Here is a 25,285-nt window from a genome sequence, read left to right on the forward strand (position 1 = left end):
CCCACCCCAGGAGCCACACCCTCAGCCAAGAAGCCCTTCATCTCACCCTCTGACCAGCCCTTGAGCCCCCTCCCACACTCTTTAACCCTTGGCCCACCCCCACCCCCTTATATTGGTGCACCTAACAAATCATTCCGCACATGGACATAAAAAATGAGAGGGAACATTGCCCCAGAGATTTCAGTGCATGCCCTGGAGAGCAGCCTTCTGTGAAACGATGTTGCCAGTGAAGGCCTGGCTGTATGTCCCGTTCAACAGGAGTGGGATTGGGTCCTTTGTACAGGGACAGAGAAGGCTGACAAAGCAGGACACAGAGAGAAAAATAAATAGAGCCAACAGGCAAATGGCCTGATTCTGATGTCACAAGGTTTAACTCCACTAGCTACAGTGAAGCTACTCCTGATTTAGCCTAGTCAGAGACACCAGATCAGGCACAAAGTTTAACGCCTCCCCTGGATATTCAAGGAAGGCAGAGAATTCAAACGTGCTCTGGGTCCCTAATAGCTTTGGAGAGTCACGGAGGAACAGAATGATACTGGAGTAGGAAGGGAAGGTTCAAAATGGGATTTAAAAGAGCTATTGCAACCCCAGAACCCAACACTGCTGTCAGACACTCTCCTGCAATTCCTCTGGCGTCAGGGGCAGTGGCACCCCTGCATCTAAGAGCAGAACTGGGTCCTGGATCAGCCTTTAAAATATTACTGGGGTACTTACACCCCTTCTTCTCTTAGGAGTGCCAGGAACTTTCTCACACGATACTCAGGATCCATCTAGACACAAAACAAAGATGAAGGATGGTCACTAGCAGCAGGCGTGGATTTACCAAGAACAAGTCATGCCAAACCAGCTTCATTTCCTTCTTTGACCGGATAACTGATTTGGTGGAAAGAAGAACTGTGGCGGATATAATACACCTGGATTTCAGCAGGCTTTTGACACAGTCCCACATAACTCTCATAAACAAGCTGGAGGAATGTGGGCTAAGTAGAACTGCCATGAAGTGGACACATAATTGGTTAAACAACTGCAAACAAAGAGTAACTATTAATGGAATGATGTCAGATTGGAGGGAGGTCTCAAGTAGGGTTCCACAGGATTCTGTTCTGGGCCCAGTGTTCTTTAGCATCTTTATTAATGACCTGGATGTTGGACTAGAGACCACACCAATCAAAGCTGCAGCTGACACAAAGCTGGGGAGGGAGCTACAGACACTTTGGAGGAGAGAGTTAAATTCAGAGAGATCTTGATAAACTGGAGAACTGGGCTACAGACAACAAAATGAAATTCAACAAAGATAAATGTAAGGTGCTACACTTAGGGAAGAAAAACCAAACACACAAATACAGACTGGGGGATAATTGGCTTGGCAGCAGCAGCACAGCTGAGAACCATCTGGGAGTTGTGGTGGATCACAGCTTCGACATGAGGCAACAATGCAAAACTGTTGCAAAAAGGGCAAATACAATGTTGGGTTGCATTGACAGAGGCAGAGCATGCAAGTCACAGGAGGCGATAGTACCAATCTACTCAGCACTGGTGAGGCCTCATCTGAGCATTGTGTCCTGTTTTGGTCACAAATGTATAGAAAGGATATAGAAAAACCAGAAAGGACCCAGAGGTGAGTGACAAAGATGACCAGAGGGGTGGAACACAGCCACATGCATCCGACGGAGTGGGTATTCACCCACGAAAGCTCATGCTCCAATACGTCTGTTAGTCTATAAGGTGCCATAGGACTCTTTGCTGCCATATGAGCAAAGGCTTTAAGGAATGGGGTATGTTTGCTTTGGAAAAGAGGAGATTTAGGAGGGTCATGATAGCGGTCTTCAAATTCTTGAAAGGCTGCCCTAAAAAGATGGAGAAAAGTTGTTGTCTCTTGCCACAGAGGCAGGACAAGAGGCAGTGGGTTCAAACTCCAGCAGAGCAGATTTAGATTAAATCTCAGGGAAAACTTCCTCATTGTAAGAACAGGAGGACAATGGAACAATTTGCCTAGAGAAGTCATGGTATTTCCTTCACTTGAGGTTTTCAAAAGGAGGGTGAAGCCATCTATCTTGTTTTAGATGCAACAAGTCCTGAATCTTGGCAGGGGGTTAGACAAGATGACCTTTGCGGTCCCTTCTAATCCTGTAGTTCTATGAAAGAAGTTTTATAGGAAACAGGAGAGGCACTCTCCAGGCAATCATAACAGGGAAATGAACAAAACTAAGACACTAAGTCTCAGCCATGAAGACTGAACACAGCCTGGGACTGAGAAATAAAGGCTAGACTTCTGATTTATTATGAAGACAGGGAAGAGGCTTTGTTTCTTACATCCCACCCAAGTAGGAGGAGTTTGAGTTATAACCATTTGGAAATCCGAGATTGCAGCTTCCTAATGTTTTATTTACATTTTATTGCATCTCACACAGTTTGAATATAAGCTCCATATTCAGTTGTTTATTCTGTAGTCTTCAGGGAGGTTGGTGAAGTATGGAGGGCTAGTACTGGAAATACTCCACATGGACAGGCCAAAGTTAACAAACACTGTAACTTTGGAACTAGGGAACCAAATATTCTCTTTGAAGGGAGCACTCAGACCCACACTTAGCAAAATAAACACGAAAGGAGGGCTAGCTGCAATGTGCTCACTGGCATCTTGACCAACACTTGGATAGATATAGGTTAATATTTAATCTGAAGAGCATACGAGTGCCATAAGGGAAACTACAGCTTACAGTTCCTTTACTGTATTTTTTATGTTCCTATAGTTAAAGAAAATTGTCTATTGATTCCAGATTTATGAAAAAATAAAATGTAACAAATGAAAAGAGAGGGAAATTGATGGCAATGACTATAAATTAGTAGCGCTGTAGAAATGCAGACTACTGATAAAGGAAGCTAAAGGTATGAGTGAAAAAGCCTGACCAGTAGGACTAGGGACAATAAGAGGGATTTTAAAAAAATATATCAGGAACAAAATAAATCCTAGCAATGGTATAAGTCTCATACTAGACAAGGATGGTAAACTTGTCAATAATAATAAAGAAAAGGCAGACATGTTCAATCACTAACACTATTCCATGTTTGGAAAGGAGCTGGATGATATATTCATATCTCACAGTGATAAAATATTTTCTATGAGAACAGTAACTGGGCAGAATATTAAACAGCAACTACCACACTTGACTATTTTTCAATCTGTGGGAATGTTTGCACCCAATAATTTAAAAAGAATTGGCTGAGTTGCTGAGAGCCACCAATATTGATTTTTAACGAATCTTGGAATGCTGAGGATATTCCAGAGGACTAGAAAAAGAAAACTAACTACTGTTGTGTCATTATTTAAAGGATAAATGGGATGACCTGGATAACTATGAGTTGGTTAGCTTGACATTGATCCTGCATGGTTAAAAAATTAAACAGAAGCATAATTAATGAGATTACAAGTTTTGTAGACAAAGATAACTGATACCTTACAGATGTCTGATATCTGACTTAGTCCTGCACAACATTTTGATTAAAAATAGCAATTATGCAAGACCAATGCAGTATACATTAAATTGATTAAAAACTTGTAGATCTAAAAAGCTAATTATAAATGGGGAACGGTCAGCAAATGAGAATATTTCTAATGGGGTCCCACAGCACTGTATTTGTGGCCCAATACCATTTTATGTCTTTATCAATGAGCTGGAAAAAATATATAATTACTGATAAAGTTTGCATATGACTCAGAAACTGGTGGAGTGATAAAAAAATCAGACAGGCAGGTCACTTATACAGAGCAACGTGGATCGTTTAGTAAGCAGGGCTCACTTGAACAAAATGCATTTTGATCCAACCCAACTGTAAGGCCATATATCTAGAAGCAAGAATGTAGGTTACACTTATAGGACAAAGGAGTGTTTGTGAAAGTAGCAACTCAGAGAAGAACTTCAGGCTCAAAGGACAAGCACCCGAACATAAACTCATGGTACAGCACAGTGGCTGAGAAAGCAAACAATTCTTGGATGTCTGAGCAGTGGAATATGAAGCAGGGGCGGGGGGGGAAGAGTGATACCGACACTGGTGAGACTCCAACTCTACACTGTGCCCAGTTCTGATGTCCACACTTCAAAAAGAATGTGGACATATTGGAAAGGGGTCAGAAAAGCATGACAAGAATGGCTCATGGTTTGGAAAACTTGGCTTACAGGAAGAGACTGAAGCAGTTCAATCTCCTGCATTTACCCAAGAGAAGGTGAAGAGGTACCTGAATGGGGAGAGGATTTCCAGTTCCAGGGCTCTAGCAGACACAGGCATAATTAGATCCAGTGACTGGAAACTGAAGCTGGACAAATTCAGACTAGAAATAAGGTGCACATTTTTAACAGTGAAGTTTCAGAGTGGTAGCTGTGGTAGCCTGTATCAGCAAAAAGAACAAGAGTACTTGTGGCACCTTAGAGACTAACAAATGTATTTGAGCATAAGCTTTCATGGGCTAAACCCCACTTCATCAGATGCATGCTGTGGAAAACACAGTAGGAAGATGTATATACACAGAGGACATGAAAAAATGGGAATAAAATACGTCGGCATGTGGTGGATTCACTATCACTTGGAGTCTTTAAGGCAGGATTAGATGTCTGTCTAGAAGACACATTCAAGCTCAAACAGAAGGTCTGGACTTGAAGCGTCACTTCACTTGGTGAAATTCCATGACTTTGGCCATGTAGGAAGCTAGGCCAGAGCAGCACAATGGTCCCTCAAGATCTCTGAATATGAACTTTCTCTTATCAGCTGCGAACATGTGAATTTTTTCCTGTATCTATGGCAACAAAGTACAGCTGAGACTTGTGTGAAAAGCGAGGACTTTTTGCAATACAAAGATTTCATGTGTGTGGGAGATTGAATATAAAGGAGCTATGCAGAATTCAAATTACTTTAATTAATTAATGGCCATGGATCACATTGCTACCAACCAATTGCATACCCAACATCTGTATAAGCTGCAATTTGCTCTCATTAGCCACCTCTCTATTTAATGTACTCAAAATGACTTGAACCTAAGTTAAAATGCTGCCTACTTTCCCTCAGGCTGGTCTGTCAGGGATTCAAATCGTCTATGAAATGACCACCTTGTTAAACAAAATCACTTTAAATGCTTGACAGTGCACTTGGCTTGTAAGTGACAACATTCTTCTGAAACATTTCAGGACAGCAGCCTGTTTCCAAGGGGGAAAACACCCTACCCCCTAGCGACACCGCTCATCATGTAGGTATGTAGCTGTGGGGAAAATCTGATGCAATTTGATTCCCACTCCCCCATTTCAGAACTGCCCTTACTCTGCACATTTTTAATCCTGGAGTTTTAAAAGCACCCATGTTCAAGGTCACAATCTAACTGAAGTCATTTCCCTGTCTCAGAAGAAGGTTAGAGAGGCATCTCTTGTCAAGATTTTAAGTAAAATTGGCTGTAACTGTTCCCTGGCAGGTCTGAGCCCATTAAACACAGTTAATGCGTGTGAGCACTGACTTGCCTGTAGGTATGGAATTAAAAGTCAAGGGAAAGAGAGGAAAAAGTAATCTAGATAAATGACTTTATTCCCTCAGGTGACATCTAGTTAGAGCAGCTCCTCAGCGCTGTGCAAGTTTTAACAGAATTGTGAATAGTGAACAGAGGGGATACATGACTTGTACGCTGCTAAACTATGCGCTTCTTCATTTATGCTCAGCATCTCATAGGAAGATCTAAAGACAGTACATTTGGCTGCACCAAATTCATTTGATGAAAAAAGGGGGAATGGGAGGGAAGGTTTCAAATGTAGAAGGGCTCTGAAATGTCAGCCACTGAGGATTAGGCCCAAATGCTACACACACGTTTTTAGCTCATAGACACAATGGAGCATGTGCCTGACCGCTAGCTTGCGGGCACAGGAGATGCAACAGTGAGGGGCTAAGAGCTACATATTTCTACCCTAGGCAATTCTTTTCTTTAAAGTGCTGAAAGTGGAAAACGAAGAGAGCAGCTGAACAGCTTGACAGATTTATCTTCTTTCAGGGAAAGAGCTGCTGCACCTGCACAGGAAACTTTTTCATAACAAAATCCTCAATTATCACTATCTGCAATCTTAACTTATCACTTGTGCTTGAGAAGGCAATTCATTAAAGGTAAGTCAACCCAGATCCTCTGGGCTGCAGACACTTCTCTGAAGACTAACTTTATACAGCTCATGGGGACTCTTATTTTTTATAGATCTCTCAGTGGACTGAGACATGGAACTCTCTCTACTGACTGGAGCTGAAAACTGCTGTAGGGAAATCTGCAAGTAACACTGTTGCCTTTTTGAAATGTACCACGTTCAAACCGTACCAGACACAATACAGGGCTCTCAATGTCACAGAGACAAGGGTCTGTGGGCCAAAATGTGTTTTTGAGAATGTTCTAGTCTCTCTCATACACCCCTGAAGCAAAAAGCCTCTTACTTGTAATGACATCTCGATCAACATCAGCAGCTTCTTGATTCCAATGCACACTTTCTTCCCTTTGACGTGCTGTGCAATGGTGCTGCGCTCGTTATCTCTGAAGTTACCAAGAAGCTGGAAAGAAACCCAGAAGACAGCCAGCAGCATTAGAAGGGCAACTGCACCAGCCACATTAGAGAGCAGAGTTAGAAAACAGTCCTTAGCTTAGTCTTGGAAACAGTTACAAGTAACTGAGTAACTGCCTGGAGATGCTATAGGAACAGTCATACCAGGATACTTGTATGGCATAGCTGTTATCAACAGTATCATACAGAATCAACCTTTCATTGATTTACTTCCTGAATCTTATATCCTAGGTTAGTCTTCCCCGTATGATAGAGTCTATCAGGAACATAGTAATGCGTGCTCCAGCAACCCTGCAAAACTGTTGTAAAATCAGACATGATGATAATGAAAATACTAACACTATTTTATTTGCCTTGTGGAGCACCATTTTGCAAGGTTGTACTAACAGGCTGATAAGCATTTACATCATCTGCTGCAAACTGCACAGTTGTGTGGAGCAAAAGCCAGCCATGGGCTTGATCCTGTGGGAGGCCAAACATCTCTGGATGTACTCACCTTCCTCAGCCCCCATTAGCCAACTCAATGGCAAGTCAGTGCCTCGCAGGACTGGGCCCCATGGATTCAAATTTCAAGTGTTTTGAGGACAACGCTGCTCTCTCTCTCCTATGCCCTCTGAACCATTTCCAGCCAGCAGAAAAATGAAGTCATTTCCTCTGTATTTTTTCTCTCTCTGTATTTGCCTCCCTCTCTCTCCTGCTTTCCCTGTTATAGGGAACATTACATTTACTGACACCTGGTTACTGGTCTTGGGCCAATAGAACAAAGCAGGTCAGTGTTTCAAAATGGAGCTTTTGATTCCATTAATGAAGTGCTCTATTGCATGGATATTACTCACACTAACAGAGTAACTCGGGTGGTCTCAGCCGTGCTGACATTCAGGGGTCTCCTTACCTCCAAGGCCTCCATCAGCTGCTCTCCTGTCGCAATGCTGGGTACGTGAATGGTGGTGCTGAAAGCATCTAGCATCTCCATTTCCTGCAGGACATCTTTACGGCTAGTGGTTCCAATGATTAAAAGCTTGCGACCCTGCCCATATAAGAAGGAATAAATGTCATGAAAAGAAAGAAAAAAGGAAAGCACAGCCATCACCCTTGGGGAGATTAGATTAACTGCAAAGAAAACAACGGGGGGGGAACGGTGAGAAATGCTGCATAAAGCCCTACAACACCTCTCTAACAGACTGAAAAATGAGAGACGTCAGATTTAAAATAGTGGTAGTCAGCAGCACAAATCTTTAACAAGACAATATCTAAGGATAAGGATAAGGAAATCAGAATCCTTCCTGCCAATCAGAATCTAGAGACCAAAACAGATGGTTTGTTAAGCCGCATCCATAAAGCCTGCGTATCGGAATTTTTCTAGGAAGGGTTCAGAGTTCATAGACTCACAGAATATCAGGGTTGGAAGGGATCTCAGGAGGTATCTAGTCCAACCCCCTGCTCGAACACTTAACACTCACTGAGCTGAATTAGGGCACTTACATCTCACAGAGCTATAGTTTCTATATGATGATGCTGTGGCTGTGATGACTGTTGTGAAACCTAGTTCGAAAAGTTCCAGTCCTTTTCAGCATTTTTACCACTGGGTCAATGTAAAAAGGTCAGAAGCTGCCAGAGCTTCATATACAGAACTCCCTCCCCCTCCTCCGCCAGCTAATGTGGCTGGAGACAAGGTCAACAAGACAGCACTTCATTGGATTATGTTCTGAAGTAGCATTTTCCACAACCAGGAAGGACAAAACCTAATTATTATTTTTTTAAGTCAACACAAAAGCTTTAATTCTGATGAAAACGACCTTAGTAGCAGAGAGGAGCCAGTCTGGCACAGCCAGGGCATCTCCTCACCCTATCGTAGTTCTTTTTACTGTGTCAGACACAACACCCTTCCTCCCCCCAGGACACAGCATGCTGGACTCCTGAATAAAGCGAACAGGTCTGAACACTAGTAACGGTAGGTGCAGGTAACACACTTCTGGCCCATATTGATGAATTCTCAGTAACACAGCTCCCAAGTTCACATGACTGGGTGCACGCAGTGAGTAGGAAAAAGATTTGGGGGCTGTGGTGGATAATCAGCTGAACATGAGCCGCAGGTAAATCTACACAGGGCTAAAAGACCCACAGCGTGACCGCAGCTGGCCCAGGGCAACTGAGTCAGGCTCGCAGGGTTCAGGCTGTGAGGCTAAAAATGGCTGTGTCAACACTCGGGTTTGGGCTGGAGCCCGAGCTCTGGGACCCTCCATCCTTCAGGGTCCCGGATCTTGAACATGTACACAGCAATTTTTCAGCCCCAGAAACTGAGCTGACCCAGGCCAGCCACAGGTTTTTTATCCCTGAGTAGATACCCATATACTCACTGTGGCCAACAGAGTTTATACAATCCTGGGATGCATAAACAGTGGAATGTCAAGTAGGAGAATGGTTATTTTACCTCTCTATTTGGCACTGGAATATGGTGCCCAGTTCTGGTGCCCTCAATTCAAGAAGGATGTTGATAAATTGGAGAGGGTTCAGAAAACAGCCATGAGAATGATTACAGGATCGGAAACCTGCCTCATAGAGTTAGACTCATGGAGCTCAATCTATTTAGGGCCGAAGACCCTGGATCCCTGCAGGCACAAGGTGAGGAGAAGTCTGCAGTCCTTGGAGGACAGAGCAGAGAGCCCCAGCCAGGGCCGCGAGGAGGAAGATCAGTCCCAGGCTGTGGAGGAGGCCACCCTGCTGCTGCTAAGTGACTCCATCCTCCTCCTCCCAGTCCTGGCCAGGGGGTCTCTGCTCCGCCAGGCCAGAACCAGCCTCTTTAGCACCTCGTGAGTGAGTGTCTTGGGCCCCTCCCTGAACAGGGATAAGTGGGTAAGAGGAAAAGGTGTTACAAGCTTTGAAGGACTGTGTGATCTTGTTGCTCAGGAACATTTCCTGAGTATTCATAGTGATGATGTAAAACAGTGTTTATGGGGTAAAAAGGTGAAAACTGTTGAGGAAGCTGCTACTCTTGCGGATGAATTTGAACACAGCTAAGCATCTATCAGAAATAAATCACAGGCAGAGGGGTTTGTTTGGTGGGAAGAAGGGTTCCCGTTTTACCCTTGGAAAAAGGGTGGATGGGAGGCTGGACGCACAACTCCCCAAGTCCATTCCTCCAGTCCTTGTCCCAAATCTCCTGTAGAAACAGAAGAGCCCAGAAGGTGCTATCACTGTAATTTCACTGAGCACCTGAGGAATAAATGCCCAGTGCTGGCTGGGAACAGACAACAAGCAACTCATGGGAATGCTGCTACCCAGAGCACAGAGGCACCTCAGGCAATGGCTATTTATCAGACAGGGTTTGTAAAAGTAGCCTCTGCATAGCCGGGCAGGAAGCACATAAAGGCTATCAAAATGAATGGGAAGGAACTCCTTGGGTGGAGGGATACAGGTGCAGACATTTCTGTGGTCAGGAGAAACACTATTTGGGAGAAAAACATACTGCCAGGACAGACGGCAGAGCTTTTGTTAGGAGGCCACAAAATCCTTGCGCCTTTGGCTAAAGCGCACATAGAAACTAAGGTTTTGGAAGCTGAATTGATTGTGGCAGCAGTACATAACCTGTCACAATTATTACTGGGGAACGACTTTTTCAATGTAGCTTGGGCTGTCAAGGGATCTGCCAGCAGCAAGGAGGAATATGGTGCTGAAACCCCAGAAGGAAAGGGTGAAGTCCCAGGAACTGCTGGATGAATGGGAGAGTGTCTCTTTAATTCCTCTGCAGCAGTGTAAAACGGTCTGCTACCAGGGGCAGGCATGGCTGAGACCAGCTCCTGCTGCCTCGTGATTAAAGGCAGCATCTCCTCTGAGGAGCAGGGGAGCATGTTGCCTGTTAGTGAGAAAACGGTCCAGGTTGCTGGCTGCCAGCAGGTTGCAGCTGAGCAGGGGGCAGAGCTCACTCTAGGGTGCATACGAAGATGTGTCCTAGAAGGAAACCCAGTGAGGGGGATGGAATCCTAGAGATCACTGAGGTGGGTGAAGGTTTCATGGACTCTCTAGCTGGAGGCAAACCCATCTCAGAGAGAGGGCAGGGTGTAGTGCCCGCCAGTGAAAGGACTGTTGGCTGCTAGCTGTGAGCCCTTCACAGCTGAACATGGGATGGATCCACTCTAGAGAGCACAGAGGTGTGTGTCTTAGAGGGTGGCCCAGAGGGAGAAGTTGAAAAGGAATTTGGGTAAGTACAGGAATGTCTCCTCACTGCTTACACGGGAGGGTGAGCCCAGGACAGATCTACTGGGTCAGCGTTTGTGCTCCCAGGAACCCAACCCGTGGGTCAGGTTTTAAGAGGGAACTGTGTAACTGATCTCCTGGAGGGGAGCAGATATACAACTGACCTCTTCGAGACAGAGAGAGGGGCAACAGAGGGTACCCCAATCCAGACCCCACTTTTGCAAAATGCTGTTCCTGATGTACTTGTGGAAAACTAACTCTGTCTCTTTAAGACAGGATGGAAATCCTACTAAAGACTTGAGTGTCAGTGAAAATGCTAATGACCCATCTGAGAAAGGGGATACTAGAAAAAACACAAAAGGGAAAGAAAGACCAGTACCTGAACACATACTGTGGTTTAGGAAGCGGCTGCAAAACACAATGGGTATTGAACAAACCGGACTGTCTAAACAGAAGGCATGGCATGGCAAACATACTTGGAAACACCTCTCTGACATGAAGTTGCTCGTACTGTTAAGTCTCATAATACGCGGTTTATTGGTTATGACAAAGAATTTGGTACTTATGGTAAATCCTCTAAAAATGTGTAAAACGCATGATTTTGGGAAAAAACTTTTGAACATGCTAGAAGTGATAACAGAGAAGTCCTATAAGTCCTATAATACTGCTTCTCAGCTAGTACCTGTAAACAGGCTTAGAGCTCGTCCCAGCAGGGAAACCATAACAAACCTGAACTGCTGCGTGGAAGGGGAAACTGAGGCACACCACCTCATGATATTGATATCTGCATTATGGTAACAATGCCACACAGCAGAATGTTTTCAGGCAACTTGTGAAAAGAAACACAGAACTTTGCAAAAACACATGTGGATGTCACTACAATGTTTGGTAACACATGGGAGTTGTATAACCAAGAAGGCATTAGGCACACTTCACATTAGTTGGTAACTAACCCTCTGGCAGTAATCGAAGGGGGGATGTGACACACCCTGGCACTCCAATGTTCACCACTGTCATGTAATGAGGACATGTTTTGTACAAAGTATGTCTTGTGAGGTATCATTCTAAAGATCTTGATAAGCTAGACAGTAGTATCTCATTGGATTATACGTGCTATTGTCGTATGTGAAGTTATGAAGCTTGGCTATGTGTGTGTTACTGAAATATGTTGTGAGGTTGAAAACACCCACAAGCAGCCTTTTTTAGTAAAACAGTAAAAAGGCCAAACAATGTTAATGGCTAATTAAGGAAATGCACACAAGCACACGGATTACCCCAGAACTGTGTATAACAGAAACCTCTCAGAAATACCACTGCACAATGGGAACTGTTTGACCCAGGTCACAGCAGAAGAGCTTTCAAACAAGTAGGAACAAGATCTAAAAGGAAGAAAATGACATCATGAAGGGATCTTACTCTCCCCATGACAACACTCCTGGAAACATCTGAGGAATAAAGACTGAACAGGGGGGAATTGATGGTCCCAGGCTAAAGAGTTTCTAGCCTGTGTATGAAAACCTGGGAAACCCAAGCTGTAAAGCCAAGGCAGCCTTTGCCTTAAGAATCTGTCAACCTATCACTCAGGGTGAGAAGTATATTAAGATCAGTTTGTGGTTTTGTTCATTTACTAGATAATCTGCTTTGATCTGTTTGCTATCACTTATAATCACTTAAAATCTATTCTTTTGTAGTTAATAAACTTATTTTATGTTTTAATCCAAACCAGTGTGTGTTTGACTAAGATGCCTGCGGAAATTCTCAGCTTAGTTACCGCAAGTGTGCATGGTCCTCTTCACATCAAGGGAGAGGTGGACCGGGTGTTAAACCCATATACTGCTTGATTTGACCAGAGCAGGATGGCTCGGCTCTGCTCTAGGGAGCCTGCACGTGTTCCTAGCTGTGCGAATGCTGGTGAAAGTGCAGGCTGGGAGGGCTTTGCAACCTACTACAGCAGCACAGTGTGAGAGGGAGCCCAGGCTGGTGGGTCAGGGGGCTCAGAGGTATCCCAGCTCCAGGTGGCACCCTGGGGGGAACCCATCACACATGCCCCCTACTCCTGCTTGCTGCCAGATAAACCATTTCAAAACTGTGTAGAATTTGCAGGAAGATATTAGTAACTTCAATGGGAACACAGCAGCTATGTATAATTGACATACTGCCTGCATCATAATCACAGAATATCAGGGTTGGAAGAGACCTCAGGTGGTCATCTAGTCTAACCCTCTGCTGAAAGCAGGACCAATCCCCAACTAAATCATCCCAGCCAGGGCTTTGTCAAGCCAGGCCTTAAAACACAGAGAAAATGTCTGACCCTTTGGCATAATGCCATCCAGAGTGGGTAGAATTGTGGGAGATGCTGCTACCAGAAAGAAGTTTAATAGTAAGAAACTTTCCCTTTTGCAGCCCCACAGCTCCGCAAATTCTGAGACATCTGGGAAGTAGAGAGTAGTGAACAGACGCTGGGATGGTAAAGTAAGAAATCCAGCAATAAGATGGAAAAGGGGAAAAAGGAGGGGGGAAGCCCCCCTTTTTTGGAAAGAATTGTTCAAAGGACAACATTTTTGTTGGGCCACCACCAGCATATTTCTGCCAAAGGAGGCTTCTGCTGATGATAGTAAGTCCAGGTTGCAGTGTCTGATGAAGGTGTTGGCTGATGACCATGTGGATGCTCTGCAGATCTGTGTGGAAGCTCTTACTTGTTCCACCCACAAGGCAGCTAGCGATCTCACGGTGTGTGCTTTGATTCCTTCCAGAGCAAGGATCTCTCACCCCTTGTAGGCATCAGCAATATAGAGCTTAACCCACCTAGTGATAGACAATGGAAATGCTGAGTCCTTTACATCTAGGCTGGAACGACTCAAACAGTGCACTGGATCTTCTTGTGGATAGAGGTAGAATTTCAACACTTTTTTGATATCCCCTAGGTGAGATGTTGCGGCTTCAGACAGAATGAAGGAAGGACGACTTCTTGGGAAGCATGGAAGGGAGAATTTACTTTAAGAAGAAGGGACTCTGGAATTCTCAACACCTTATTGTTGTGGAACATAAAAATATGGTTCTTGCATAGATAATGCCACCAGCTCCGAAACACACCTAGCAGATATGATAGCAATCAGAAAACAAACAGCTTTTTAATGTACAGGTAGAAGGCTGTCACTAAACTCAGGGGCTAAAAGGAATGATCTATTAATGTCTTCAAAACACAGTGGAAGATCCCATTTTGGGAAGACTGGCCTGACCACCATCCTGGCCAGTCTGACAGCCCCGAGGAACCTGGAGATCTAGGGGTTCCCTCCCAGGGATCCTGCAGACCCTGCAAAAAGGATGCTGCTGAGAGCAGAAACTTTGCGTGAAATGGTACTGGAGAATGTGCCAAATGGCTGGAGTTCCCGGATTCCTGGATCCTCATCATGCTCTTGGCACCAGACACTGAATTGAGCCTCTCTGGATGCTAGCAAAGTCTTGATGCTTTCAGAAGATAGACCTAGCATTACTAATGATTCCCTTTCAATAACCAGGCTGTTGGCTGAAGCCAGTCTGGATGTGGATGGAAGAATGAGCCTTGGGAGAGGATACCCAGTCTCCATCGTAGCCATAGAGGAGGTCAGGTCTATTAAGTGGAAAATGAAGGTCTCCTTGGCCAACAGAAGTTATCGATATGACTTTCACCTGCTCCTTTTTTATTTTCTGAATCACTTTCCCCAGGAGAGGAAAAGTGAGAATGCATAAACAAAGCCCTGTAGCCATCTGTGTGAAAGGGCATCTGCTGCCATAGATTTGGGAACTCTCTCTCTGATGGGATACCTTGGGCTTTTTGTGTTCTTGCATCTTGAAAACAAACCAGCTGAAGGGAGATAATGTCCGCAAGATTAGACCAAAGACCTGATTCAGGCACCACTGCAAAGCGCTAAGCTGGCGTCTGCCTGAGCCAGTTCGCCTTCTAGTTCAGCTCCCTTTTTATGTGGATCGCTCTGAGGGACAGGAGAGACTACTTTGACGTTTCCATTGCCTCCATCACACCTCTGGCTGTAGCTTTGGTCTCCTTGTCCCTACTTGGTTACTTATGTACGTTTGTGGTTGTGTTGTCTGACTGAAGCCGAAGGTTATTTCCCTCCAGGAAGGTGCTCTGAGTTCTAGAAGAGCTCTTATATTTCAAAATAACGTAGGATCCAGGATCTCTCTCTCTGAAGTGTTCACCCACCTCTAGTCATCAGGTTAAACAAAGCCTGATATTCAGAAGCTACTTACAAGGCATCAACATGAATGAAAGAGGTAAGGATATTCATTTGTGGCTAGGCTGGGACTTGAGCAAGAGAAGAAAAAAAGGTATCTTCTTCACTTATTGTGACACTGGGATAACAAGCAGCAAAGAATCCTGTGGCACTTTATAGACTAACAGACATATTGGAGCATAAGCTTTCTTGGGTGAATACTCACTTTGTCGGATGCATGTATTCACCCATGAAAGCTCATGCTCCAGTATGTTTGTTAGTCTATAAGATGCCACAGGACTCTCTGCTGTTTTTACAGATCCAGACTAACATGGCTACCCCTCTGATACTTGGGATAACAAGGAGTATGAGAGAGAGTCAGGAGAACAAAATCATGGTTTTTAGTAGCTATATACTTGGACTCAAAAATCATGGGAGAGAAAAACTGGAAACCTGTACGGAGCGTGAACAACTCTGAAAAACCCTTAAGAGAAACTGCAGTTCCCAGGAGAACTAACATGCTGGAAATTAGTGAGAAAGCTAAGACAGCAGGATGGTACAATTAACTGAATTAATTTGCAAGCTTTAGAAACATGGGGCTGGATTTCAGACACGATGAGCAACCACATCTCCCACTAGCTTCCACTGCAGTTGGGGGTGCTCATCACACCTAAGAAACCAGCCTGCGGTGTGTACTGCACACAGAGGAAAGTTGGTCATAAAGACTTAAGAACAGCAAAGCCTTTATGCTTAATTCTTTATGACTAATCTCCCAATATGTATCATAATTTCTATTATTTCAGACACGGCTGTTGTACACATTTCTGTATTTACTGTATCCCTTTGCCTATTTCTCACCCTCTTCTCTCTCCATTTAATCTTTAAAACAGGAAAAACAAGACATGGCATAATATGAGAGCCAGAAATCACCAGATCTAGCTCACCAATGCAACCGGGGATATTAGGGCACCGAACAGGAAGTCGACTATTTAAACAGATACCAATTAATGCCGTGAACTTGTCAAAAGAATAACTTCTTGGTGCAGTAGCGCACTGGGGTCCAGGACTCATTCCAAGGTCCCATGCAGCTACAAGGATAAACACACACTTTGATGTGACAACATCATAATGTTAAGTTTCAACTTTCCCCTCAGGAGTGAGACAACCGGAGGGTGCTGCTGAAACTTTCATCCTTCCTCTGCTCACATTTTCTCTTTTTTCATCATTGCAGCTTTTGTCACAGTAAACATTTAGAGGCTTTGGCCCTGAAATGCCCCAGAACTCCTTTGGGTAATCTCCTCACCATTAATAAAGCAGCTATTGTGAACTGCTTGCTTTCAAATGGTTCACACTGAAAAATCTTTATTGCAACTTTTTCTCTTGCTTCATAAACTAGGGTTGCCAGTGGGTGTAGCCATGTAAACTGGGAATAAGGACTCCGGGGCTCAATTCTGGGCTCTGCTGCCAATTCCCTGCATAAACTTGGACAAGAATGTCACTTCTTGATGCCTTGGTTCATAAAATGGGGAACCCCAGCTCCACAGGAAGGTTAAGTTTGTGCAGGTTTTTCATCTTCTCTGTTGAAGAGATGAAAACAATGGTCATCTGAACACAAATCTGTGCTGAAGAGAAAGGACTTTCACATCCACATGAAGAGGCTACTCACTCTGTGCAGTCACTATAGTTTTTCGAGATTTGTCCCCCTAGGAGTACTCCATTTCAGGTATGCATTAGCCTCTCAATCCCTTGATTGAAGATTTTCTATTAGCGGTGTCTGTTCGGCCAACACAGTCGTTCTATACAACCTTGTGCTCCTCGTCAAGGGTACAGAGGGATGCCTGGGTGAACCACCCTCAGTTCCTTCTCTATCCAAACATCCAACAAAGAACAGTACTATCAGCTCCCGTGACCTGCATGCTATGCCTATGTTAATGCAACCTAATATTGTATTTGCTTTTTTTGCAACAGCTTTGCATTGACAACTCATGTTAAGGTTGTGATCCACCACAACTCCCAAATCCTTCTCAGCTGGCTGTTGCTAAACCAGTCATCCTCCATTCTGTATTTATGCATTTGTTTTTCCTTCCGTAAGTATAGCACCTTACATTTGTCTTTGTTGAATTTCATTATGTTTTCTATAGTACAGTTCTCTAATTTATAAAGATCCCTCTGAATCTTACCTCTGTCCTCCGAAGTGTTGGCAATGCTCTCTGTCCCCCCACCCCAGCTTTGTGTCATCTGCAACTTTCGTCAGTACGCTCTATTCCTATATCCAGGTCAATAATAAAGATATTAAACCGCACTGAACACAGAACAGATCCCTGTGGAACCCCATTTGAGATGCCGACAAATCCAAGTATGCCCTTATGAATGGTATTCTTTGTACAGGGGCTAACATGGGTTTTTTTAAAACATTCATCTGGAAACCTAATTCCGGGGAGGGAAAAAGGGTTGTCTGGGAGGAAGTCAGTACTGCTTTGTAAGATCGGCTCCTGAGTAGCCAGTTGTTGAGATATGGGAAGGCTAAAATCGCTTCTTGCCAAAGGTAAGCAGCTACCTACTTCTAGGACTTTTGAGAACACGCTTGTGGCTGAAGGGAAGTAATTCGGTATTGAAAATGTTACTGGGACCATGGTAAAATGTAGGTATTTCCTATGTACGGGATGTATCACTATATGAAAATAGCTGTTCCAGAGGCTGAAGGCCAAAAACCAATCTCCTGTGTCTAAAGCAGGAATTACAGCTGCCAGAGTCACTATCCTGAACTTTTGAGGCTTTATGAACGTGTTCAGTAGCCTTAGATCTAAGATCGGCCTCCATACTCAGTCCTTCTTTGACACAAGGAAACACTTTGAGTAAAATCCTCTCTCCTTGTGAGGAGGTGGGACTGACTCTATTGCTCCTAAATGAAGGAGAAAGTGAACTTCTTCCCTCAGTATTGTTTGTTCAAGGGGTCCCTGAAGAGGGACAGGGAAGAGGAGTGGGAGGAACATAGAGTAGATAGTGTAATCGAATGATATGATGTCTATGATCCACTTGTCATTCCAATGTGATGCCAAGCATGTTGAAAATGAGAAAGGTGATCACCAAAGGTGGAAAGGGGGGCAAATGGTTGTGCTTATGAACTAGAGGTGAGGAAGGAATCAAAACCTGAATGAACCAAACAAAATTGTTATTTTGATGACTGGATACTCACTGAAGGAGGGTGAGTAGCTCTCTTGCTCTGGAATTTCTGTCTCTTCCTAGTGAGTTCGATGGGGATCTATGAAATAAAGAGAACTGGCCAGAAGGCAACCTCTGGGCAGTATGAGACCTACTAAACCTCCATTTGTTCGTAGGAATGTACATATCTAGAGATCTTAACATGATCACGGAGTCCTTCAATGAGTGCACGGGCTGATCGTAGTCTCCAAACAGTGCTTTTTACTCTCAAATGGAAGGTTCTCAACAGGGTTTTGAACCACTTTTGGGAACTCTGACACCCTGTGCATAACAAAAGTTGTGGATATGGATATGATGATGGTGTCTGTGGCATTTAAGAACCATTGGAGAGAGATTCCAGCTAACAACTGACCTTCTGCGATGATGGCCTGAAAGTGTTCTCTATGCTCCTGTGAAAGATGCTCAATAAAAGCTGCAAATATATCAGTTGGTGAAGTTGTACTTGGCTATGATCACCTGATAGTTTGCAATCTAAAACTGGAGGGTCACGAATGAGTAACACTTTCAACCAAAAAAAAAGAGTCTAATTTCTTTTGGTCTTTGTTCTATGGGGTAGACCTACAGTAATGCTATTTACCCCACTCCTTTACAGCCTCCACCGCTAGGGAATTAGGCAAGGAGTGGGAAAACAAAATTTCTGACTTCTTGGGAGGGAAATAATATTTCTTATCAACCTGTTTACAAGTCGGCAGGATTGTGGCAGGCATTTGTCACAGGGTCTTTGCTGGACCCAGGAGCACCTTGTGAACGGGTAGAACAATCTGGATTTGTGTTGCCAACTGTAGAATGCCCAGCAGCTTGTGTTGTCAGTCTTTGACCTCTTCAAGAGGTATCTGAAGGGTATCAGCAACCCGCTTCACAAGGTCCCAGAACTGTCAAAAATCATTGGCCATAGATTGTTGTGGAGGTATGACTGCCTCATCTGGAGATGAGAATGAAATAGGAGTTTGAGGGGCAGCCTCCTTATCTGTCCTAGACTCCTGTTCTTCACAGATCTGATTGTGCGAGAGGACTGGTTAGGGGGACTGTACAACCCTATGCTCTCTATGCGACAGAGCTGGAGCTCTGGCAAATTCCTGTTAATAAGCAGCCTCAGGGTCATAGAATATCAGGGTTGGAAGGGACCTCAGGAAGTCATCTTGTCCAATCCCCTGCTCAAAGCAGGACCAATCCCCAATTTTTGCCCCAGATCCCTAAATAGCCCCCTCAAGGACTGAACTCACAACTCTGGGTTTAGCAGGCCAATGCTCAAACCACCCAGCTATCTCTCCCCCCAGCTGGGGTCCACTGGGTTGGTGGGGTGGCATACAGGAGAGAGGGAAGTACTCAGGTTGATCCCAGCACCTCTGGCATGGAAAAGGATCTCTCTCAAAAAACAGGTTCCCATATGGATAGGAGGAGACCCTTGAAGTGATATGGAAGAGACTGAATGTATCCTTCTTCCTCCTCAATGTTCTCCAACAGGGAGGGGGGCACCAGTGGAAAAGGATGGAGAGTCTTGTGATATCAGGAAGCAGTGGTAATCTGGACACTGGGGTCTCGGTAGTGAGAGTTGTTCAGTAACCATAAGTAGTGAAAACTCGTCAATCTTAGATGAGCCGAAGTCCCTGGAGTACCACAATTCCTGAGGTACCCAGTGGGTCAATACTGACATGATAGCTGAGGTAGACGGTGCTAACAATTTAGCGTGTGTCAATGCAGGGACTGAGGGCATCTGGCACTTTGATTTGCCCAGTACCAAGTGTGCCGAGTGGGAAGGTACCAATGGTGAGGCTGTGCTAGAGGGTGCCATTCTGGAGGAGCGCATATCCTTGGGCTCCCTATTCCTCTCAGACAGTACTGGGGGAGGGGGAGGTGCAGTTGGAGCCGTGCTTCTCTGTAGTGCTCCAGGAGTTCCTGGTATCGGAGGAGGAATCCTTCATTTCTGAGGTACCGAGCCAAGAGGTCAAGGCTTCCGACACCACAGACTTAGCGAGAGATCTGGGTCTTTTGTGAGCTGGCTTCTTTAGGTGACAAACTGAGCTCCTCTTCTTTGGAGCCTTCCCGGAGTCTTCCCCAGCCTTCCCCTTCTTAGAGAGATCTGTGTTAAGGTCAAAGGGACACTGGATCTGTCTGGAGACAGATGTACGGGGTGGGTCTCTCCTTGGAGGCTGGTCAAAGGGAGAATGCCATCATCAGAAATCTCAATTTCATCTCCTGGCTCTTTCATGCTCTAGACTTGAAAGCCAGGCAGAAGTTACACTTCTGGGAGAGGAGGGATTCTCCCAAGCAATAGAAACATTTAGAGAGGCCATCCCTCACCAGGACAGCCTCTTGGCAAGAGAGGCAACGGTTTGAAGTGTGGCGAGCCAGGCAGGCCCACCCTGGTTCTCTGGAGAAGGGAGGCTTGAAACAAATTCAATCCTCTCACTACTTAACTAGCCAACTAACCCTAAACTGCTCACACTAATTCTAAGAAAGCTGAACAATAGCATCTGAGGCACACACAAGGCAAACACTCTAGGGCTCTGTCTCATGCTGGGGCAGTTGGTAAGGAACTGAGGGTGGTTTGCCAGCACAGCCCTATATATCCTCACTGCATAGCATGAGGTTGTATAGAGCACATGCATGGACTGAACAACCACTGCTAATGGAAAATCTCCAATCGAGGGCTCAGGAGGCACATACACACCTGAAGTGGAGCACCCTGGGGTTGCCAGGTGTCTGGTTTTAAACTGGAACACCCAGTCAAAAAGGGACCTTGGTGGCTCTGGTCAGCAGTTAGAAGTCCGGTTGGTGGCACAGCAGGGCTAAGGCAAGCTCCCTGGCTGCCTTTGCTCCCTGTGGCTCCCAGAAGCAGCTGCATGTCCCTCCTCTGGCTCCTAGGCACAGGGGCTGCCAAGGGGCTACATATGCTACCCCTGCCCCAAATACTAGCTCCGCAGATCCCACAGGCTGGGAACTGCGGCCAATGGGAGCTGCAGGGGCAGTGCCTGTGGATGAGGCAATGCACAGAGCCAACTGGCCACACCTCTGCATAGGAACCCGGGGGAGGGGGGGGATACGCTGCTGCTTCAGGGAGCTGCCTGAGGTAAGCATCTTCCGTAGCTTGCACACTCTCCTGCGCCCCAACCCCTTGCCCCAGCCCTGATCTCCCTCCTGCACCTTGAACCCTTTGGGCCCAGCCCAGAGAACCCTCCTGCACCCAGACTCCTCATTTCTGGCCCCACCCTGGAGTATGCACCCCCCTCCTGTACCCCAACCCCCTGAGCCAGCCTGGTGAAAACAAACAAGGGAGGGAGGGTGGGGAGAGTGAGCAATTGAGCGAGGGGGGATGGAGTGAGCAGGGGTGGGGCCTCAGAGAAGGGGCGGGGCAGGGGGCAGGGCAAGAGTGTTCAGTTTTGTGCTAGTAGAAAGTTGGCAACCCTAGAGCACTCATAGGGGGACACTACTCAAATAAGAAGTTATTTTCCACTGCTAGCCATTTTCCTTCACTAATTTTCATACTTTAACAGATTAGTTTGCTACATAGACTGATGAAAGATTGGGAAATACATAAACTTGTAACTAATTGTAGAGCTAAATTTTGCTTTTAGCCTTGTTACACAAGACAAAGACAGAATAAGGAAATTCATGGCCCAGGGCAAGCTCAGGTCTCAACTTGTAAGATGTGACCTTCAAAAATGCACAAAAAGCATTATCAGGCAATGACACTGTTCTTGTACGTTCATATGTCAATTACCATCAACTCCTCAAGAAGTACCCCTAGCATGAGCGATCACATCTTTGGATAAGTTATCTAGCAAGATATATTGGGCAATATAATGCAGAAGAGTAGCCAGCAGCCCATGAATCTATGAAAAAGCCTAAAATAAAATTACAGTTTTTAGAAGTAAAAATAAATGAATACTGCTTCACTGACAGATGATGTTCACCTGATAAGGACATACAGTTACTGGCAATAAAGTCTCAGTCTGTAAACATGCTGAGAACAGTCTGCAGTAATAGCATGTCGACATATGAAAAAGCACTACTCTATTCTGTTGCTGCTCCCTGACCCTCTCCTACGCCAGCAGAAAACCCACTAAAATCTTAGTATGCTGTGTTGCTATTCATATTATTTTATTTATGGTATCATTTTTCTAGAGAGCTCAGAGATAAATTGTTTTATAAATTTAAATAAAGTCTGATCATTAGACCAACAGGTCCCTCACATGTGGACTGAAAAATGACAAATGTCCAAAGGGGTGTTAATATTAAGTGAGATTGAATCCTCACTCTTGTTTGCCAAAAAGCAGCACAGGTGGAAGAATTAAAGCGAGAAAGAAAAGCCACCAGTCAGGTGTTGATCCTTCATCTAAAGCACTTGTTTATAGGCCGAAAAGAATAAAAGAAACTAAGCAAACAAAAGACAAGACTAACCCAATAATCCTTACCCCTTTTGTGATTGTCAGTCCTAACAAAACAGATGTTAAACAAAGGCTTGGAAGTTGTACAATGCCATTAATTCTAAAAAGGACATTTTAAAAAACCCCAATGAGCCACAGAAAGTGATATTCAAATGATGCAGAGGGCCAACACTGCCCTAAGATGGCAAATTCAGAGTTAAGGCAGAAAGTGTGCCTCAAGTCATTCAAGCAAGTCCAGCATTATACTGCCATGAAAACCTACCCACTGTTCAAAACCTGAGACACTTGGGACATAACTTTTATTTGGGCTACAGACAGAATTTCAGCCTTCACTCTGACTTTCCTTGAGTTTTTGGGTCTTAGCTATTAGAACAGTGTGTCTCATGGACATGGGGAAGAGAAATACCATTTCTGAATGCCAACATACAGCTCTCAAAAAATGTTTAGGGTCAATTTACAAATATCACTGTTTAAAGCAAATACCAAGTCCTTGCTATTAGAATTCTGGAACAAATAGGAATCCTGGTTATGAATAAAGCTGCCTATTTTGCTGAAAATATCGTATTTTAATCCACTGATAAGATCTTACAGAAAGATTTTTATCCATAGATCTAAAAGCACTTTAAAGATATCACCCCCATTTTAAAGTTGAGAAAATTGAGGAACACAGGAAATCAGCGGCAGAGGTGGAAATAGAATACAGGCATCCTGACAACCAGTTCTGCGCTGACCTCCTGGACCACACTGTCTCAAGAGTTACAGAGCAAAATCCATGTAACGTTACACTCCTGGAGCCAATCTGTTTAATAGGTTAGTGATAATTCAGAGACGTGCACTATTAAATGTAAATTTATACAGGTCATGAGATTAAAACAATAACCATGTAATGTTAATAAACTATTCTATAAAAACACTTAGTAAGTGCTACTATTCTGTAAAAGTGATGCGATAAATCAAAGGTGTCTGTCTCTCTCACCAAAAACTGCTCCCACTGACTGCACTCGGCAGTCAGTGTCAATTTACAGGACCCATGATAGCACGGGACCATGTGATTATCAGATGTCTGGAGTTTTGTAGGATACCATCTGAGCAATTCCAAACACCTTCCAGAGCAATAGATCCAACTGAATCCAAGCTGAGGATTCACCACAGATCTAGATTAAAGGGGTTTATCATTGACAGACGTTTAACAGTCACAGTAAAGGTACTTGCTGCAATAAAGCACAAATTACCAATACTAAAGAATTACTGTAATTTTTGAACATCTCTATCACCAAAGCAAGAGTAACCCAAGAGCTGAACAGGGACCACAACCCAGCCTTCTTATCATCTAACATTTCTATTACGATAGTGCCCGATTGGGACCCCACTGCACTAGGTTCTGTAGAGAGATAGATAAGAGATGATCCCTATCCCACAGATCTTATAATCCAACAGATATGGTTTCCAAAATTAACCTGAACATTGTGATCAGTGAGGTCAAAGTTATGTGCAACCATAACATCGCTGAACACTCTAACAGGTATTCCATTTTCTGGTTTGGGTCCTTTTAAAATTATTCCTAATCTCACCCATGAGACTAACAGGAAAATGGATGCTCGCTGCAGTGTAGGACAGACAGGGATGCACATGGTAGAAAACTACCTGACCACGTCTGAGGAGGCAGGGTTTGTATGTTTCACAATGAGTTGATTCTCTGTTACAGATTATCAACTACCACTGCAACCCCATGGAGGGCTCCTGCAAGAGGAGCATTATGCAGCATTCTACCACTTTTAACAGCTATCGTAGTGGAAAAATCCAGCTGGCTAGGTAGATGCAACAAGTAGAACTAGTGGGGAAATATTTCCCCCGCTACGCCACACAAAATTTCAACCACAAAAAATGTTTTCATTGAAATGAGAAGCAGAAGATTTCAGCTTTTCATAAAGGGGGAAAAAAATCAATGTTGGTGGCCAAAATCTGAAACATTTCTTAATGATTTTTTTTTTTTTTCCAGTTTTGGGTTTCTAACAAAACAAATTTGAGGAAAGCCAATTTTCCATTACAAAGGAGTTAAGGAGAAAACTGAGTAAGACTGGCAGAGGCTGATGAAGACACCACACACACTGACTGGCCCTAAGCTGGATTCGTACTAGGGAGAGAAAAGGGAGCTTCAAGACAAACCCTGCTTGGAGCGCTCATGCTCAGTGGTCTGGGGCCACTACTTTTTTCAGCCTAACCAAAAATCTAAGGAAGGATTTTCCAAATAAATTATGCAACTACACAGACAACTCCATTAAACTTCTTCATTAGTTTCTGCAGCATATCACCAAGCTCACTTTTAAGCAGTCACCAGAAAGTCAAAGCTAAGGTCCCACCCTGGTCAGACACTGAGGGCTTGGCTACACTTGCAAGTTGCAGGGCTGGTGAGGGGGTTACAGCGCTGCAACTTACCAGGTGTCCACACTTACAGAGCTCAGCCAGCGCTGCAACTCCCTTCCTGCAGCGCTGGCTGTACACCTGGTCCGCTACGGGTGTAGCGAATCCAGCGCTGCTGATGCAGCGCTGCTCATCAGGTGTGGACACTCACCAGCGCTGTTATTGGCCTCCAGGGTATTAGGAGGTATCCCACAATTCCTGTATACAACAAACCGGAAGGTACTCCCCGGAGCTACTTATCTAAAAAACAAACACAGCTGCTCTTTGCTGCAGCGAG

General features: G+C 44.5%; 1 protein-coding gene across 1 annotated transcript in view; it reads right to left on the reverse strand.

Moving 5' to 3' along the window:
* Positions 1 to 213: 213 nt before the first annotated feature.
* The window catches only part of NSF (N-ethylmaleimide sensitive factor, vesicle fusing ATPase), a 177,736-nt gene continuing 152,664 nt past the window's right edge, over positions 214 to 25,285 (reverse strand). The window contains exons 17-19 of the mRNA XM_032806572.2: positions 7,465 to 7,599; positions 6,448 to 6,561; positions 214 to 770 (exon numbers count right to left, since the gene is read on the reverse strand). Coding sequence (XP_032662463.2) covers positions 711 to 770; positions 6,448 to 6,561; positions 7,465 to 7,599 — 309 coding nt within the window. The 3' untranslated portion in view covers positions 214 to 710. The remainder of the gene's footprint in view (positions 771 to 6,447; positions 6,562 to 7,464; positions 7,600 to 25,285) is intronic.

The sequence above is a fragment of the Chelonoidis abingdonii genome, chromosome 21 (assembly GCF_003597395.2).
Source record: "Chelonoidis abingdonii isolate Lonesome George chromosome 21, CheloAbing_2.0, whole genome shotgun sequence".
Classification (NCBI taxonomy): Eukaryota; Metazoa; Chordata; order Testudines; family Testudinidae; genus Chelonoidis; species Chelonoidis abingdonii.